Raw genomic sequence first — 20602 nt, forward strand, 5'->3', positions numbered from 1 at the left:
TAGGTTTCGTATTAGCACAATTAAATGTTCTGGGATTCCCATTCTTCTCAGAGTCAGCCACAGTTTGTTATGATCCACACAGCCACTTTAATAAAGTTAGTAATTTTTACCAGGTGTTTTTGTTTTGTCATGTGTCTGCTGGGTCATTGATTGAAACGTAGTCCCTAAAATATGCCAACTTGGCTGGGCCATAATTTTCTTTGCTTTGACAGTAAAGTAATGGTATAATCATCACCCATGATCAGATCTGATGATCAATTAGTTGTAAGAAGATTAGGTTGAGGTGCATCCTATTTACTTAATCCTATGCAAGGGAGTTTCCATGGGGTGTGGCCTGGATGATTTTTCTCTTATAAGTGAGAAGGGAGAGACAAGAGAACAGAAAAGGAGGGACTTGAGTACTACGACTAATAAAAGCCAGGAGTGGATGGAGCCTGAGGACCTAGTGACACTTCAATGAGAATCCCTGAGACCTAAGGAAGATTAATGCCAAGATACATGGAGATCTCTAAGGACTGAGTCCAGAGATACTGAAATGAAACAATGACCTTCTCCTAGTGACAACAGAGAAAAGACATCCCCCTAGAGATGGCCTTCTGATTTGGGGAATATAGCTTCTGAAACTATGAGAACAAATGTCTGTTTGTTAATGCCATCCACTTGTGGCATTTTTGTGACAGCCACACCAGATAAACAAGTTGAAAAACAGTGTAATGACATTAATAGTGTCTCTCAGCACACCAAAATATTAAAATATGTAACAAGGGAGCTCTGGTGGCCTAGTGGCAAGAAGCTGCACTGCAATTCCAGAGGTATGTGATTTGAATCCACCAGATGCTCTGAGGGAGATAGAGGGGCAATCTCCTCCCATACCAGTCAGATCTGATTTGACAGTACACACACACACATACAAAATAATAAAATTAAAAAATTATTTAAAAAAATGTAACAGTTTTTTAAGCTATCTTTTAAAGTCATGAATGTTTTCCTTGCTCCCTTGGCAGGTTCTAGTATAACAGAGTAGAGAACAAATGTAATTCTTGGCCATGACTTGCTTACTCTTTGTGCCAAGCTTAAATATCACCAAAAGTTAAAAATGGGCATTTATATAAGGTAGCAAACACTCAACATTAATAAAAAAATTAACACAATGTCACTGTAATAACATGCATTTTCATTATGTTCTCTGAGTCAATCATAACTTAATCTCCATTATGATTGAAGTAACTTTGTTTAGAATTAATTCCAGCAGCAGTTGAAAGGACAATTTCTTATTTGGGACAACAGTGGTAAAAGAGAAGGGTCAGTGAATTTGAATTCTCAGTTCTAATCCTACCTATGGGATCATGACAAGCTGAGATTCCCTGAGACTTTTCTTACCCATAGAATAGGAATAACACTCTCTGCTTCAGAAGGTGGCTATATGTATTAAATAAAATAACAAAAGATGTACTAGAATAATCACCATTTATGGAATTCCTACAAAATGCTAAATGTTATGTGCTGCTGTTGTTAGGTACCACAGAGGTGAGTGGGACTCACAGTGACCCTATGATTACTAGATTTGAACCCTATCCTATGCTATCCTCATCATCTCTGGCATACTTGAGCCCTTGTGATAGTCACTATATCAATCCAACTCTTAAAGGTCTTCCACTCTTTTGCTGACACTACACCTTTTCAAACATGATACCCCTTTCCAAGGAATAGCTTCTTCTAATGACATGCTCAAAATATGTGAGACAAAGCATTACCATTCTCACCTCTAAGGAGCACTCTGATTGCACTTTTCCCAAGACATATCTATTTGTTCTTTTGACTGCCCATGAGATATTAACTACTCTTCTCCAACAATACAATTGAAAGGCATCAATTCTTGTCACCCTTAAGTAATTGTTCAGCTCTCAGATGCACAACAGATGACTGGAAAGATCATGGCTTGAATCATGCACATCCAAGTCTTTCTTTTTTAAATATTATGTTTTAATTTCCCCAAACACACTTTGTCATTGACATTGTGTATCATATAATCATTCCCAAACATGTTGTTGTTATGTGCTGTCGAGTCGCCTACAACTCATAGCAACCCTATGTACAACAGCCCTAAAAACTGCTCTATCCTGTGTTAATCTCATTGTCTCTGACCCACCAACCCCCATTATCCCAATCACTGAATAAATCCATCTCATCAAGAGTCTTCCTCTCTTGTGCTGTCCCTCCACTCTTCCAGAATAATGTCCCTCTCCAAGGACTGGTCCCACCTTGCAACATGTCCAAAGTATGTCAGACAAAGCTTCAGAATCCTTGTCTTCAAGGAGCAGCCTAGTCTCACTCTCTCTAGGACGAACCTCTTTGTTCTCCTACCAGCACCGCAGCTCAAAGGCATCAGTTCTCCTTCTATAATCCCTAATCATTATCCAGCTTTCTGATGCATAGCAAGTAATTGCAAACACTTTGGCCTGAATGAGGCATACCTTAAGTCTCCAGACTGACATCGTTGCTCTTCAGTACTTTGGAGAGGTCTCTGACAGCAGACTTTCCCAACGCAATTCATCTTTTAATTCATGGCTGCTGGTGCCAAGAGTGTTGATTTTGGAGCCAAGCAAACTAAAGCTGTTAACAATTTCAATCTCTTCACCATCTAGCATGATACTGCCAATCGACTTAGTGGTGACAATCTTTGTTTTCATGATATTAGGCTTCAATCCATATTGAAGGCTGCAGTCCTTGACCTTCTGCAGCAAGTGCTTCAGGTCAACCCAGGGTTTCATAAAATTAATCACCATTGTACTATGCTCACCATTATCCAATCTTTTCAGGTTCCCACCTGATCTTTCCCATTTCCTTTATTCCCTCCTTCGACTCACAAAATTGTGTAACTCTGTGTTAAGTTTGTCAATGCCTGTCAGTTTTATTGACCATTTAAAACAAACAAACAAACAAACAAACAAAAAAAAACAACCCAAAAAACAGCTCCTGGTTTTGTTGATGGTTACGAATGTTTTTCTGTTTTCTGTATGATTTATTTCAGCTCTTGTTCTTATCTGCTGTTAGGGACCTCTCTAAAGTACTCAGGAGCAATGGTGTCTCTCTGGAGACTAAGGTGCACCCGATACAGGCCATGGTCTTTGCAATCGCTTGTTATGCATCAGAGAGTTGGACAATGACTAGGGAGGACAGAAGGAGAGTGGATGCTTTTGAGCTGTGGTGCTGGAGAAGGGTACTGAATGTACCATGGACTGCCAGGAAAACAAACAGATTCATCTTGGAGAGGATTAAACCAAGCTACTCCTTGGAGGCAAGGATTCTGGGGCTTCGTCTGACATATTTTGGGCATGTTGCCAGGAGGGACGGGTCCTTGGAGAGGGACATATGCTTGGGAGGGTGGAGGGACAGCACAGGAGGGGAAGACCCTCTATGAGATGGATTGATTCGGTGACTGGGGTAATTGGGATGGGTGTGTCAGAGGCAGTGCGATTGGCACAGGATAGAGCAGGGTTTAGGGCTGTTGTGCATAGGGTCGCTATGAGTCGCAAACGACTCGACAGCACATAACAACAACAACTTTTTCTTATAATTTATTTTCTTCTAGAGGTGTGTGGTTAGATTGTTGTTCTTTTTCTATTTGACAGAGATGTTGAGTTAGGCCACTAATTTTGCTTCTTTCTTTGTTAAGTTCATTTTGAGTTTGACTGTCTTTTGGTGGGAGTGTTGTGTTAAAGTATTCTACCACTATTATGATGCTATTTCTTCAATTCCGTTAAATGTTGTTTTATGTATCTTGCAGGTTTATCATTTGGTGCATAGATGTTGGTCAAGATCATATCTTCTTGATTTATTGTGCCTTTAATCATTATATGTGTCTTTTCTCGTCTCTTATGGTGGTATTCACTCTGAAGTCTATTTTATCAGAGATCAGTACTGACACTACTGCTTTTTTGTGGATGTCATTTGCTTGATATTTTTTTTCCCCAGCCTTTTTGTTGTTGTTGTTGCTGTTGCTGTGTTTGGTTTTGGGGTTTCTTGTATACTGGCTCACATACAAAGTACATAAAGTTCATATACATTGTTTTTTCACACTGGATTTTTCCCCTTTTCTCCAGTCTTTGGTTTTGGGTCTATCTTTTCCTTTGTTTCTTAGATGTGTCTCTTGTAGACAACATATTGATGGGCTTTGTTTTTTTAGCAATTCTGCTACTCTTTACCTCTTAATTGGTGCAGTTAAGTTATTCACATTAAGTACGATTATTGACAGGCCAGATTTTATCACAGCCATTTTGCTGCTTCTTTTTCCTGTTGTTTCTGGTGACTATACAGTCCATCCACTTTTCTGTGTGAAGAACTTCCCTTAAAAGTTTTTGTAGATTTAGTCTTGTTTTCACAAATTCCGTAAGTTCCTTCTTTCTGCAAAGTATCTCATCTGTCCTTCATATGTGATAGACAGCTTTGTTGAGCACAGGATCCTTGGTTGACAATTTTCTGTTAACTTTCTGTATATGCTATCCCATTGTCTTCTTGTTCACATGATTTCTCCTGAGAAATCAGAATTTAACCTAGTTGTCTTTCCTTTGTGACTTTATCCTTATCCTATCCTTTTTATTTCGGAGAATTTTATTTGACTTTTTTTTTGGTGGGTTTTGGTTTGTTTTTTTTTTTTTAAATCTAGTCTATTTGGTGCTTGTTGAGCTTCTTGAATGTGGATTTTTCCATTCTTCACAATACCTGGGAAGTTTTCTAGTACCTCTTCCAAAATTTCCTGTTATCTCTATCTCTCTCATATTCTTTAATTCAAATCATATGTATGTTGTTCATTTCTATGTCATCTCACATCATTCAAATGTTTTTCTTCATTTATGTCTCATTTCTGATTTTTCTTCCACTGAGGTTCTTGTCTTCCAGCTCACTGACTCTCTGCTCCATCTCTTCTGTTCTACTTTTTTGTCCCTCTAGTGTGTTGGACACTTCTACCATTTCAGTCTTACTATTCTGGATTGCATTTTCATGTATTTCTGTTATTTCCAGTACTGTGTTGGCTTTACCTTCTTTGTCATGTGGTGATTATTTAAATTCTTGTATCTCTTTATCTATAGTTTCAATTCTTTCTTCCATCTTTTGCATTTTCTTCCATAATTGTGCAAGTTCCTTCTCATCGATATAATTTTTCTGGCTCCAAATCTCTGGAGTATTTGCTTTCTTAATTGTTTTTATTGTTTCTTCCACCATTTTTACCTTCTTCTGTAGCTGTTCAAATAACTCTGCGTCAATATATTTCTTCTGGTTCTCCACCTCTAGGACATTCCTTTTATTTCTGGCTTCCATTGTTTCTTCCATCATTTGTCCCTTCTTCCATAACTGTTCCAATGTGTCCATATCAACATATATCTTCTGCTTTCGTGACTCTGGGGAATACTGGGTCTGCAATATTCTGATTTTTTTTTTTTTTGAGGAAGCTTAATTTGTTTTTTCAGTGTTTGAAGCTGTCCAATGCTTTCTTAACATTATTGTGCCTGTATAAGTTCTTGACAGTTCTTATCTTTATGATGTTATTGATTAGTTAACAGCTTAAAAATGCTTAATCGATGGGTTGGGCCACTCACTCTACTGGAAGTCCTTTCTGAGAAAATATGCCTTTTCTAAAGTCATGCAGGAATCTCATCTTAATGTAGTCCCTTCTACCAATCTCTATGGTCCTCTTTTGTTTGTGGAATGACTGAGTGGTGTGAGACCAGGTACTTCACTGAAACAGTTTCTGTCCTGGAAAGGGGGGGGTTTCTTTCCTGAAGCTCAGCATGCCATCTGAGAAAGTCTTTCCACTGATTGTAGCACTCTGTCCCAAACACTCTTGTCCTGTTTGTTCCGTGAAATGGCCCCTTAGTGGCAAGAATCCCCAAATGAAGGGACCTTTCCACAGGGGAGTTTTGGTCCCTTCTCTCCCGTACACCCGAAATTGCTGGCTCTGAGGAAGAGTGTCTCACCAGATGGCATCTTCTCTCCTGAAGTCTAATATCTTCCTTTATCTCTAGAGTGGCATGAGATCAGGGGCATCAACTTAAGCAGTTTGTGTCTAGCAGGGTTTCAAGTCAACTCTCTTTTTTGCAGTGTGCCAGCTGAGAAAAAAAAATTTTCCCCTGCTTGTAGCTCTCTGTCCCAAATTGTCTTTATTTGTTTGGTCCCTGGGATGGTCACACAGCAGCAGGCATCCCCAAAATCCATCTGTCTTTAAATTGACATCATTGCTATTTAGAACTTTGGTGAGGTCCCTGACAACAGACTTTCCCAATGTTATATGTCTCCACATCTCCCAACTGCTAATACCAAGGATGTTAATTATACAGCCAAGTAAGATGAAATTGTTGACAATTTCAATCTTTTCTCCATCTGTCATTATGCTGCCTATTGGCCCAGTGGTGAGGAATTTCGTTTTCTTGAAAGTTGAGATGTTACCTATATTGAAAGCTATAATCCTTGATCTTTTGCAGCAAGCACCTCAAGTCCTCCTCGCTTTCAATAAGAAAGGTTTTGTTACCTGTACAACAGAGATTGTTGGTAAGTCTTCCTCAAATTCACCTTCATAAAGTTATGCAAGGTTATGAATGCACATTATCTCTAATTCTCACCAGCAAGGTAGAACTTCTCCACAGGGTTTTCAAGGCCAATCACAAGGCATGGTTTCCAAGGCACTTCTGGGTGCATTCCAGTTGCCAATATTTTGGCTAATAATTAAACACTTAACCATTTGTACCACCCAGGGATTTCTCACAAGAAAAGTATATGTTATCTCCACTTTAACAGATAAAAAAAAGTTTAAATTCAGAAAACTATCTCATATTTATAGAACCACTATTTGACCCTAGATTTATGTTCTTTCCATTATATCATGGGTAGAAAATCAGCTTCAAATCATCTAACAGCTCAAATCTACAGTGTACTGTGTTGAGGAAGATTCTGATATTGCAGTAAGTTTATACAAGGAATGATATTACAATTGCCACATACTTGCTACTCCTACATTATAACTGAAATATTGTAAAAATAGAAGGTATACTCATAAACATTGTTACTACTCTTAAATAACTGATTTAAATTATTTCATAAAGGTTACTAAGAAAATAAGACAGCTTGAAAAGAATAAATTCTAAGGGGATAATTTATCCCAAACATTGCTTTGATTGTCATTGTTGTTAGGTGCCGTTGAGTCAACTACAACTCACTGTGACCCTATGAACAGCAGATCTGGAACCTTCTAACATCTTTACATGAGGATATTGAGGATACTTTGATAGAACATTTTCATAAAGCAATCAAAGTAAATGAGAATTTTGAAATAGAAATATAAAGGTAACAGTCATTTAGTAATTTTAAAAATTTTATTTCTTAATCACTTTAAAAGTCTATGTAAACAATAATTCATTTCATTATTTTAACTGTAAATGTAAACATTTTGCACTTTGTCATAGATTGCTTGCTTTTTGGTTGACCAAAGTAGCTTTCAGAATGATTTCTCACAATGTTTATTATAGCAGTGTGTGTGTCTCTCTCTCTTATATCTATATCTATATATCATAACAGTATCTTAAGCAAAATCATCCACTCTGACATTCTATGTTTTAAAATTCTGGCAAAAAGTTCATTTACATTATGTACTTACAATCTTTCAAAAGACTATTACTTTTTCTTGGGTACAAAACATGCATAAATTTTTTTCCAACAGCTTTTAAATCACGCATCTGAAAGACATAAACAACTTTTTATATTGTGATGACCAAGGCTGCCTTCTAACTTAATTTGCTAAAATTATTTTATTTTCATTTCCTAGGAGCCCTTGACTTAATTTTGGAGCTCCAATCCGAGCTTAACACCATGTTACAGACAAAGCAGAGAAATGCTGTTGTTAGGTACCATCGAGTCGAGTAGGACTCATAGTAACCCTATGAACAACAGATCCAAACCTTATCCTATCCAGCCACATCTTCATCTTTTCTGACATACTTGTGCCCATTGTTATAGTCACCACGTCAATTAATCTGGTTGAAGGTCTTCCTCTCTTTCACTGATTCTCCATTTTCCCAAGCATGCTATCCATTTCCAAAGAACAGTCCCTACTAATAACATGGTCGAAGTTCATGCGATGAAGCTTCATCATCCTTGCCTCCAAGGGTCATCCTTATTGCACTTTCTCCAAAACATATAAGTTTGTTCTTTTGACAGTCAATGGGATATTCAGTACTTTTATCCAACACTACAACTCAAAGGCATGAATTCGTCTTTTTTTTTTTCACTTTCAACAAAAATGGTCTTTATTTACACAATGAATGATAGTTCTCTCAATTCTCCACTCACTAGCAAACTTTTCACTGTATTCATTTAACAAGTTAACAGTGCCAAACTACACTTCAAACTACCTGTCAAACCAAGCACTCTAACTTACAGACAGAAAGTACTTGGAATACTGAAGAGAAAGAAGGCTAAGAAAGACCAAATACTTTATAAGTCATTAAAGGGGATAGATGGTTTGGGGGAATTAGATTCCTGAGCACCATCACATTTCCCTTAAGGTTTACAGTTTTACAGTATTGATTTTACAAAAACTATTGTTTTTACAAAAACATGAAAATATAATAAAGAATATGAGAATTTTACACTTTTATAGATTAAGCAGGTTTTCAATGTTCCTGAATTGGCAGAAAGGTGAAAAGGTGGGAATCAGGATGAGGGAAGAAAGTAGCATGGGACACAGCACAGGAAGGTAGAGAAAAAAACAGAGGGAGCAGTTGTGCCTTGAGATTATGAAGTTTAGAACTCATGAACTGAAGAATGAAAAGCTGGTCACAAATCTAGCTGATGAATTACAGTTGAAAGCCTGGGATTTTACACCTTCCAGGGGGTGAAGATAAATCTTAAAGCTGTTAAGTGGCAGACAACAAAGTACAACTAAGACTAAATCATTTCTTTTGTAAGAATAAAACATTGGCAGTCTTGCTTGGGTGGTTACATTCTGTAATAAGAATGTAAAAACATGTATGTCCAGAGCATAGCCACTGAAGCAAGTCACATACCTACATGTAAAACATAAGGGTTTTTAAATCAAGTGAAGAGACAATAGTTTTCACTATTCTCCTCCAGCTTGTTGGCTGTCTCCTAAATTGAAACCATCTTGTCATATTGCCACACCCTGGACAATCAGATACCTCACCCTGATCAATGCCCACATTTACCCTGAGCCTCAAATGGCTCAACAGCAGGGGGGATGGAAGGATTACCATTTTTAGAGATTAGGGGAGGGGAAGATGAAGGAACCAGGAATAAAAAACTGCTTAACCATACACAGAACTAAACAAGTGAGATCAAAGTGGCTAATTTCCCTTAGCTATTCTGAATTCCTCTTGTTAAAAAGTCACAACCTTCAGACTGATTAAGCAAAATAAGATTTTGCTACTCAGATACCCCAATTCTAGGAAGCACTGGTTTTGATGACAATTTTAGTCAAGTTTTATTTCCATCTCTTCAGGCCCTTCTGCCTAAGACTACTCTGCTCAGCAGGTAAACTCATAAATATGTACGCTTCAGAATGGCTTCTTCTAAGGTATATTGACCCCGTCTGGGAGCGCCTCCTTGATGATCCGGGTGAAGACGGCATTGGGCAGATTTAGATCCTCAGGCCTCTCTGCCATTGCCGCTCCCGCGGCCTCCTCTTTAAAATCCGTTCCGGAGTCCGGACTTCCCGCATTGATGCGGCCAGAGCCAGTGAGGCTTCAGTCCCTTTATACGCGGCTCACGTTGTGTCTGAATTCGTCTTTTGTCATTCACTGTTCAAATTTTATATGTAAAACTAGTCACCAGGGGGGGAAAATCCTCAAAAAAACCCCACACCCTGTATCAGGTGCATCTTAAGTCTTTAAAGTGACATCAATTGCTCCTTAGTCTTTTTGAGAGATCTTTGACAGCAGACTTTCCCCAATGCAACACATCTTTTGATTTCGTGACTACTATTACCAAGGATATTGACTGTGGATCTGAGTAAAATGAAATCACTGACTCCAATCTTTTCTACATCTATCATGTTGCTGCCTACTGGCCCAGTGGTGAGGATGTTTGTCTACTTGATGTTGAGATGTAATCCATACTCAAAGTTGTACTCTTTGATTTTCTTCAGCAAGAGTTTCAAATCATCCTCACTTTCAGCAAGTAAGGTTTCATCATCTGCAAAATGCAAGTTGCTGATGAGTCATCCTCCAATCCTGATGCTACGTTCCTCTTCATCAAGTCCAGTTTCTTGAACGATTTGTTCAGCATATAGATTTAATAGGCATAGAGAAAGGATAGAGTCCTGACGCATACTCTGATTGTAAACCATGCAGTGTTCCTCACTCTAATCAGACAAGAGCTTCTTTGTCTAAGTATAGGTTTCATATGAGGTTTCAATTAAGTATTCTGGAATTCCTATTCTTCCCACTGTTAGCCATAATTTGTTATGATCCACAATGAAATGCCTTTGCATAGTAAAAGCAACAACAACAACAACAACAAAAAACACCCCAAAACACCACAAATAGACTTTCTTCTACTTTCAGCCAAGATCTAGTTTACATCAGCAATAATATTCCTGGTGCCATAGCCTCTTCTATGCTCAGCTTGAACCTTTGGGAGTTTCCTGTCAATGTACTGTTCCAGCTGCTTTGAATAATCTTCAGCAGTATTTTGCTTGCATATGATATTAATGATGTTGTTCAATAATTTCCACATGTTGTTGGATTGCCTTTCCTGAGAATGAGGACAAATATGGATCTCTTTCAGTCAGTTGTTTGGTTCCAGATTTCTTGATCTAAACTGGCGAACACTTCAAGGGCTGCTTTGAAATGTTTAAACAACTGAATTGGTATCCCATTTATTCTCGGGGTCTTATTTTTTGTCAAATTTCATACAACTAGCAAATGACTTGGGGAGGGAGGGAACCAAACATGACCTGAATCAGGTGCACTTTAGTCTTTAAATTGACATCATTGCTCTTTAGTATTTTGGAGAGATCTTTGACAGCAGACTTCCCCATACAACACATCTTTTGATTTCATGACAAGAGTCCAGAATCAGAGCTGCATAGTAAAGTAGACTGGGGTGTGTGTGGGGGATGCCTTCAATGCAGTTTGAACAATTTCTTTATTAACACTGCTTCCTTTTCATATACTACAACCTGAACTATCTCAGTGTCAATTAATCATTTTTGGTACAGTGACTTTGTATCTTCTTTCCATTTCTTTTTTTTTTTAATTTGTTATATTGGTTTGCATACAAAATTTGTATACACTGTGTTTAACACACATTTCCAGAAAAAGTTGAACAGAGAAACTCCATATGACCCAGCTATTCCACTGTTAGGAATATACCTCAAGGAAATTAGAACAGAGACACAAACGGAGATTTGTACACTAATGTTCATAGAAGCATTATTCACCATCTCAAGAATATGGAAACAGCCAAATGTCCAACCACAACCGAATGGATTGAGAAACTGTGACACATTCACAATGGAACACCACACAGCACTCAGGAATAATTTCGAAAAATACTACATAACTTGGGAGAAAATGGAGAGCATTATGCTGAGTGAACTCAGTCTCATAAAAACAAATACTGAATAAGACTATTATTGTTAAAATAGAAGGATAACTAGTAAACCATGTATGGAGGTTCAAGAGGGAAGGAGTGGGAGCAAAGATATGAGGGTGGGCAAAGGGGAAATCACACCCTCTATCTTCTTTTTTTTTAATGAAAGTTTACAGAGAATTTGGATTTCCATTCATACATTGCTGCACATTTCCCTCCCTGCCCACCCCTTGCCCCTAGTTTGCTTTTCCCTTTGAAAAGAAAAAAATCTTTCATTGTTCTACAATACCCCCCCCCACACACACACACCCCAGTCCACTTTACTATGCAGCTCTTATTCTGGACTCTTCTCATGAATACCTAATCATATATTCCTTTTAAACAGTTCTCTCCCTCATCTGTTTCAATGCAGTATACATTATTTATCCCTTTTTCTTAGGTTCCTCCAAACCTCGATGTCAGTCCTGTTTTATAACAATAGCACTATGCAGTATACATCCTTTTGTGACTGAGATATTTCACTCACCGTCATCTTCTTTTGATACTTCCTAGGTTTCCCCATTCCATCTCTTAGTATTGATCTTCGAAGCCTGAATTTGTTTTTCAGCTCTTTAATAAACACTGAGGGAGTTCTCTTTTTCTTCCCAACATTTGTACATTCCGTTATAATACTTTGCCTTGTCTTCTCGAGCTTCCCTTTGAAAGCTTCTGTTCATTTCTTTTACTTCAGCAACACTTTCTTTGTTTTGGCTTCTCAATTTTAGTGCAAGTTTTAGTCTCTTCTGACATCACTTTGGTTCTTTCTTTTTCCTATCTTCATGGATGATATCCTTGACATCATTCCACAATCCATCTGATCTTTATTTTTTTTTTTTTTTTTTTTTAACAGTTCTACAGTCCTTTTACTGTACTTTCACATTTAATAACATCTTCACTAATATAGTCTACAGTGCTGAAGATCAGAGACTTCTTCCAGGTCTAAGATACGGTACAAAAATACAATTTCTTTCACATACAAAAGAGCAAAGGAAAAGGTGAGAGGGAAAGCTTTGAGGTCCCACAAACTCCCAGGGGATGGAGACAACAAACTAAACTATCTGGGGTTTAGAAGAGACTGAAACACAAGTCAGTCCAGTGCATACATTTAAACCAAGATGCTCTCCACGCAGCATCGAGCACTTCAGTCAGGAACGCTGCAGCAATGCTACCACCACCATGGCAATGTCGGTTCCTTCGTTAAAAAGAAATATATTTTCACACTTAAAGGCATCAAACTATAAAGCTGGTCTCCACACTGGCATTTAGCCAACCTGGAAAACCTGGTGCCCCAGATCAGGGCGCAGCATTTGCAAAGAGGTGGGGGTGGGGGGAAGCTTAGAAGGCAGAAGAGACAGAAAAGGACGAAGGGAAACAAGTACCACAGACAGGAAGTGGGTAGAGTGCCGTTAGGGTTCAGCGAGTCTCTGTCTTTGACAGAGTATACGAATAGTCAGATGGAAAATCAACTTTAACCTAGGTCACAATAAAAAGGTCTAAAAATAGAGCATGTTTTTGACAGCAAATTTTAGTTTGTTCTTGTGGCCTTAATCTACCAGTGACTAAGTGGAGTGGCTAGATCAGTAGACCTCTACCAAACACACCAGAAGCTGAAGCTTTAATCATTAGTGTTCAATGCCTCAAACCTATTATGGAACTGATTTTTAAATTCAGGTGGAATGAATCCACGGTCATAGTTTTATTCTTGTAGACTTATTCCAATTTTCTTCAGCCTCAATTTGAACTTATCCATGAGTAATTTATGATCTGTTCCACAGTTAGCCCCTGACCTGGTTTTGACTACTGACATTGAGCTTCCCCAGTAATTTTTTCCACAAATGTAGTCAATGTGATTCCTGCATAGTCCGTGTGTATAGTCACTATTTGTGTTTCTTAAAAAAGGTATTCACAATGAATAAATAACCCAATGTATAAAATTTAGCCTCATGTCTCTCACCAAATCCATAATTTCTGATTATCATTCTTTCTTCTTTGTCTCCAACTTTTGCATTCTTGTCCCCAATTATTACTAATGCATCTTATTTACATGTTTGGTCCAGTTTGGTGTGCAAAGGTTTATAGGACTCCTCAATTTCTTCCTCTTTAGCTTTAGCTGTTGGTGTGTATATTTGAGTAACAGTTGTATCAACGGGACTTCCTTATACATGTATGGATTCCTATCATTCACAGCACTGTACTCTAGGATAACATCCCCCCACAGGATAGTTTTTAAAACACCATTCTTCCTCATTTTTTCATTCCTGTCATGGTAGATAATATATTGTCTGATTCATAGTAAATACCAGTCCATCTCAGCTCACTAATGCCTAGAATGTTGATCTTTAGGCACTCCATTTCATTTTTGACAACTCCCAGTTTTCTTATATTCATATTTCATACATTTCACATTTCAATTATTAATGGATATTTACCACTGTTTCTCATTATCTTTGAGTGACTTCCAATGTAGGCTCTACTTCTAACACCTATGTTCCTCTAATGTTCATAGGATTTTCAAAGGTTTGTTATTTTAGAAGTGGATGGCCAATCCTGCTTCCTAATCTGTCTTAATCTGGGAGCTCCACTGAAACCTGTCCACCATGGGTGACTTTGCTGGCATTTGAATGGTGGCATAGCTTCCAGTATCACATGGACCCATACGGTAATCCAGTACAGCAAACTGACACACAAGTACTAACAAGAGTAAACAATAAACAAGCAAGTATATATACACCTAAGCTATAAAACAAGTTGTTGTTGTTGTTGTATACCATAGAGTCGGAACCGACCCATAGCTGACCCTCCGGCAGGTTTTCAGACACAGTTAATCGCACAGGAGGAAATTGCCCATCTTTCTACCGGAGACCAGCTGGTGGCCTCAAATGGCATGCCTTTGGAATTATAGCACAGCTCCTTGCCACATGCAAATTATTCCCCCAATACAACAAATTAACATATAGGTATTGAACCTCTAACAGCTAACCACAGAAACCATCAAGCATATGAATTTCTATTGCCTTAATTCTATTAAGCCATTATCTAATACTTCCCTGTATCAATCAACTCTATGATTTTGAAAACTATGTATAAGAAAAGCATAGCACTCCCTATATGTTCAATGAATAGCAAAAATAATAGCAATACTAAAAGCTGCTCTGAAAAACATGCTATCTGCAATTCAGTTAGTAAATGACGAGGTCAGTTAGCCAATTAGCCTGCTTCCTACATATCACATTCACTGTGTGTTGCTGATTGCCTTCGCGTTGAGCACAACTCATAACAACCTTTTAAACAAAAGGCTGAAGGCCCTCTACAATTATCAACACTTATCAAAGTTACTAGAGTTTCCGGAGGCATGCTATTTAGGAAGTGGATGCCACTCCTGCTTCCAAATCACAGTCATTATAACATGTACTTTTTATTGCATTCTTCTAATATATGAAATAAATTTCTAACATTCTTAATTTAGCAGACAAATGAATCCCAGAAGCCAGGTAAAATAACATTAAGACTTCTGAGAAAAGGATACACTAATAGTAGCTTTTAAAAATATAGTTCATTCTGTCCTTGTTTTTCACCTACAAATTTCCCCATATCATTAAAAATTATTTTCAAGAATAATTTTTAATGGTTATTTAGCATCTCACTCCACAGATATAACATAATTTATATAATCAATATAATTCTGCTGATTCCTATTATAAAAAACACTGCAATGAAGATTGTTGTATATTAGCATTTTTCAGTATTTAAAAAAACTTTCCTTTAGGAACGAACTCATACATTGTGGGTGCGACTATAAAATGGTATAACCACTCTGGAAGGCAGTTTCCTCAGAAAGCTGAACATAGAAATTCCATATGACCCAGCTATTCCACTGCTTGAAAAATATCCCAAGAAAACTAGAACAGAGGCACAAATGTATATTTGTACACCAAGGATCAGAGCAGCATTAATCACTATCACAAGAACATGGAAACAGCCCAAATGTCCAACCACAATCGAATGGATTGAGAAATTATGGTCCATTCATACAATGGAATACTACACAGCATGCAGGATCAAGGATTTTGAAAATCACTACATAACTTGAGAGGGACTGGACAGCATTATGCTAAGTGAACTCAGTCCCTTAAGAACAAAACTGTATAAGACCATCATTGTAGAAACAGAAAGATAACTAGTAAAACGTAACGTAGCAGAGGAGTGAGGATGGGCAGAGGGGTAATCATAGGGTTGCATTATTTGATGGGCAGTGGGAGTAGTAAAGGAAATGGGAAATAAGCAGTGTGAAAAACAATATATACTAACTTTGTAAGCAAACCAGCATAAAATAAAATTTTATTTAAAAAATTTTTTTCCTCCTTATGTTCTATTTGAAGAAGCAAATTTTTTTTTAATTAATTTTAATGAAAGTTTACAGAGACTTAGGGTTTCCATTCATTCATTGTTGCACTTTTCTCCCTCTCCACCCCCTCCCTCAATTCACTCTGCTCCTTGAAAAGTAAAAGTCCTTCATTGTTATGCAATCCCTCCCTCCCAAGTCTACTCCACTGTGCAGCCTTCATTCTAGACTCCTGTCATGACAATAATATCCAATTATATAAGAAGCAGAATTATTTTAACATTTATACCTATTAGAGCCAATTTGTTTTCCAAAAGGCTGTACCAAATTATACTGTTGCGGAAAATCTTAAAGAAGTAAAATATATTAAAAAACTGAACAAAACAAAATACTGCACAATGCTATTACATGTTTAGTGTGATAATACTGAACAATTATCAATTAGTGTAACTTACAATGGTACTCTGAACAGATTCATTTAATGTAGAGCTGTCAATTTCTCGATTGTGAGATCGCATAGGAATGGTGATTTCTCCTTCTACAGGGATGTCTTGTGAGATGGATATACCTGAAAGGCCTGAAAACTGAGAAGAGTTAGGGAAAAAATATAAAGTTATAATAAACTGTCTCCATGACATAATTTCTGAGAAAGTAGAGATCATGTCTTTATTTAGGATTTTACACAGTTGTTAAGATGTTAGCTTAACAGACATCAGTCAACACCAAGTAAAAACCAAACCCATTGATATCAACTCAATTCTGACTCCTCAATATCCTCCATTTAGTTTCCAAACCTATAAATAATAACAGGAGGAAACTATCTCACTTTTCTCCTGGAGAGTAATTGGTGGGTTCAAACCTCTGACCTTTTGGTTAGCAGCACAATTAACTAATTCTCAAAAGGCTTATCCTTTTTTGTTCTTTAAAAGAGATCAAATATGATGGGGCAAGTATGTAAATACGATGGATTGCTAATTATTGTGCTTTAAGTGAAAATTTACAGACTTGATTTTCCCATTGAATACAGATTTTGTTTTATGGCATTACTTTTGTTCTATGGCATACATTGTTGCTGTTAAGTGCTGTCGAGGTGATCATGACTCATAATGACCCTATGCACAATAGCTCTGAACCCTGCTCTATCCCAGGTCAATCTCACTGTCTCTGACATACTTACCCTCATTACACCAGCTATTGTGTCAATTCATCTCATTTAGGGTCTTCCTCTCCTGTGCTGTCCTTCTACCCTCCCAAGCATGATGTGCTTCTCGAAGGACTAGTCCCTACTGGCAACACACACAAAGTATGTGCTACAGAGCTTCAAAATTCTTGCCTCCAAGGAGCAGCCTAGTTTCACCCTCTCCAGAACAGACCTGCTTGTTCTCTTGACAGTCCACAGTATGTTACATACTCTTCTCTAACACGAGTCAAAGGCATTGGTTCTTTCTCTGTCATCCTTAGTCATTGTCCAACTCTCTGATGAATAGCAAATACTTGTGAAGACTATAGTCTGGATCAGGCACAACTTAGTCTCTAGGCTGATACAGTTGCTCTTCAACACTCTGAAGAGGTCCCTGACAGCAGATTTTCTATGGCATATACTCCCTATATTGTAATAGAACTCTTCCCATTCCTTTTCAGTGAGTCTCATCTTCATTCAACCTTTTGTCCTAACCATTTCTGCATTCTGAACTCTCTCCCTGGGCAAATACTGTACTTTTAATCTTGTATGGTTGAATGGCACGCTTTTATGATTTGAATGAAAGATGAGTCACGGTGATGAGTTTAGTTCCTGGCTCAATCGATTATTAAGGTGCATAGGCTTGAGGTCTCAAGCATTGTCTGTTAGACCAGCAAACTTGATTACTTTTGTGATTTTTACTTTTGTTTGACATTTCACACACACACACACACACACACACACACACACACAATCAATCAATCAATCAAATAATACACACTCTGTCCAGGAAACTGTTCTGTGATCTCTTTTACAACAGCAGTTGCTGTTGTTATGTACCTTTGAGTTAACTGTTAGTTGACCCTCCAGCAAATTTTCAGAGGATGTAAATCCCAACTGATTATGATGTATTATTTTTTTAATGTGTTCTTGGATTCTATTCTCCCTAACTTCTGTTGAGGATATTTGTATTTCTGTTCATGAGAGTATTTATTGGTCCATAATTTTCTTTTTTCAGTGGTTTCTCTCTCTAGCTTTGGTACCAGAATTATACTTGCTTCATAAAATGAGTTAAGAATCAACCCATCATTCTGTTTGTTTTGGAATTGTTTTGAGTAAAATTGGTGTCAACACTTCTCTTAATGTTTGGTAAAATTTTCTAGGGAAAGCATCTAGGCCAGAGCACTCTTTTTGGAAGTAGTTTTGAGAGTTCTTTGTATATTCTCACCCAAAAAAGTGATATCCATTTAATTTGTATAATTAGCATACTATCATCAGTCCTTTAATTGACATAATTAACATATTCCCACCTACGGGGTGAAGGTCAAAGCTGATGGTGAGCAAAGCCATGTACAAAGCAAGAAAACTAGAGTAATGGAAACTAAAAAACCACAAGTGAAATAATGAGTATGTTCATGTATTGTGAAGATTGTAATCAATGTCACTGAATAACTTGTACAGAAATTATTGAAAGGAAACCTAAACTGCTAGGGAAACCATCAATGAAAATACAAAAAAATGCATTTTAAAAGACATAAATATATTAAAGTATTTGTGGGCAAAGTTTGTATGGGATTTTCTTTAAAATACTAAGAAAGATGAAAGACAAATACTGAGCCACTATTATGAGTATTATGCATTGAAGGCCCTGGTGGCCTAGTGATAAGAAGCTGCACTGCAATCTCAAAGGCATGCAGTTTGAACCCACCAGCTGCTCCCTGAGAGAAGGATGGGATTTTCCTGTGTGATTAGCTGCCTTGGTAAACCCGCCACAGGGTCAGTTATGGATCAGTTCCAACTCTATGATACAAAATAACAACAGTAACATTGCATATTAGTAAGCACTGACAGTTGGCCAAATAGCAAGAAACTGTGTTACAACCCTAAAAGCACACAGTCTGCTCTACAGAAGGATAGACAAGCTCCTCCAGTGCAATTATCTGTTTCTGAAAACTCACTAAAGGGTCAGTCATGGAATAGTTCTAATTTAAGTGCACACAACAAATACAGACATTGTGGAGATATTCCAAATAAGATCCTGGAACAACAACAAAAGGAAAAAAAAATAATGCAAAGAATTGTGAAATTTTAACAAAGTGTAGTTTAAATAATACTGTGGCAATGATAATTTCCTTGTTTTGACAGTTGTATACGGTTATACATAATGTTAATATAAGGGGAAGTTGGATAGGATGTACAGTCTGGGCAGAAGGGTTCCCTCCCCCCCGCCCCCCACATTTTCTATATATCTAAAGGCAGCTTTGGTGGTGTAGTCCATAGGACGTTGTGTTGCTAAAGATGGTGTCTCTCTATGGTTCAAATCTACCAGTTGGTCTGAGGAAGAAAGATGAGCAATCACCTCTTGTGCAATTTACAGCCTCTGAAAGCTGTTGGAGGATCAGCTATGAGTTGGTTCCAACTCAATGGCAATGATTGAGTATATATCTAAGGTTACTTCCAAAGAGAGAAAAAGTAAAACAGTCCGGGAAAAATGTATTGAGGAGACAGATAAATGTATTGGAGAAAATGTATAATGATACATATAAAAAATATTGGAGATAGACAGTAAAGCACTTATAGCTATTTAAGATGAGTAATGATTATGTTATGAGAAATCTATACTTAAAGCAGTCCTCAAAACAGAGCAAGGAAACACTGCATGGTTCAAAATCAGGAAGAGTGCATCAGGGATGCATCCTATCTCCATACTTTTTCAATTTATATGTAGTACAGATCATTCAGGAAGCTGAGCTTTATGAGGAGGAATGTGGCTTTAGGATTGAAGGAAGACTCATCAACAATGTACGTTATGCAGATAATACAACCTTGCTTGCTAAAACTGATGAAGACCTGAGCACTTACTTCAATATGGATTGAAGTTCAACATAAAGAAGAAAAAGATTCTCACCAATAGGTCAATTGGCAGCACCATGACAGATGGAGAAGAGATTGAGATTGTTAACAATCACAGCTTGTTTGGCTCTACAATCAACATTCTTGGCACCAGCAGTCAGGAAATCAAAAGAATTACATTGGGAAAATTTGCTGTCAGGGACCTCTCCAGAGTACTGAAAAGCAAAGATGTCAGCCTAGAGACTATGGTACACATGATCCATGCCACGGTCTTTGTAATTACTTGCTATGAATCAGAGAGCTGGGCAATGACTAAGGATGACAGAAGAAGAATTGATGCCTTTGAGTTGTGGTGCTGGAGAAGAGTCTTCAACATACTAGAGATCACAAAGAAAACAATAGGTCTGTCTTAGGGTGAAATCAAGTTTCTCCTTGGAGGCTAGGATTTTGAAGCACATACTTTAGGCATGTGGCCAAGAAGGACACATCCTTGGAGAAGGCCATCTTGCTTGGAAAGGAGGAGGGACAATGGAGGAGCGGAAGAACCCACATGAGATGAATTGATACAGTGACTGGGACAATGGGGA

The 20602-nt window shown here is 37.6% G+C and overlaps 1 protein-coding gene across 1 annotated transcript in view; it reads right to left on the minus strand.

Annotated features, from left to right (window-relative positions):
- LOC102873501 (protein YIPF6-like) overlaps positions 1–20602 on the minus strand; it is a 56476-nt gene that overhangs the window by 31204 nt on the left and 4670 nt on the right. Inside the window, exons 2-3 of the mRNA XM_006901988.1 lie at positions 16438–16566; positions 7649–7727 (exon numbers count right to left, since the gene is read on the minus strand). Coding sequence (XP_006902050.1) covers positions 7649–7727; positions 16438–16566 — 208 coding nt within the window. The remainder of the gene's footprint in view (positions 1–7648; positions 7728–16437; positions 16567–20602) is intronic.

Source organism: Elephantulus edwardii, unplaced genomic scaffold (assembly GCF_000299155.1).
Source record: "Elephantulus edwardii isolate Elephantulus edwardi_28Jun2011 unplaced genomic scaffold, EleEdw1.0 scaffold00355, whole genome shotgun sequence".
NCBI classification, from domain to species: Eukaryota; Metazoa; Chordata; class Mammalia; order Macroscelidea; family Macroscelididae; genus Elephantulus; species Elephantulus edwardii.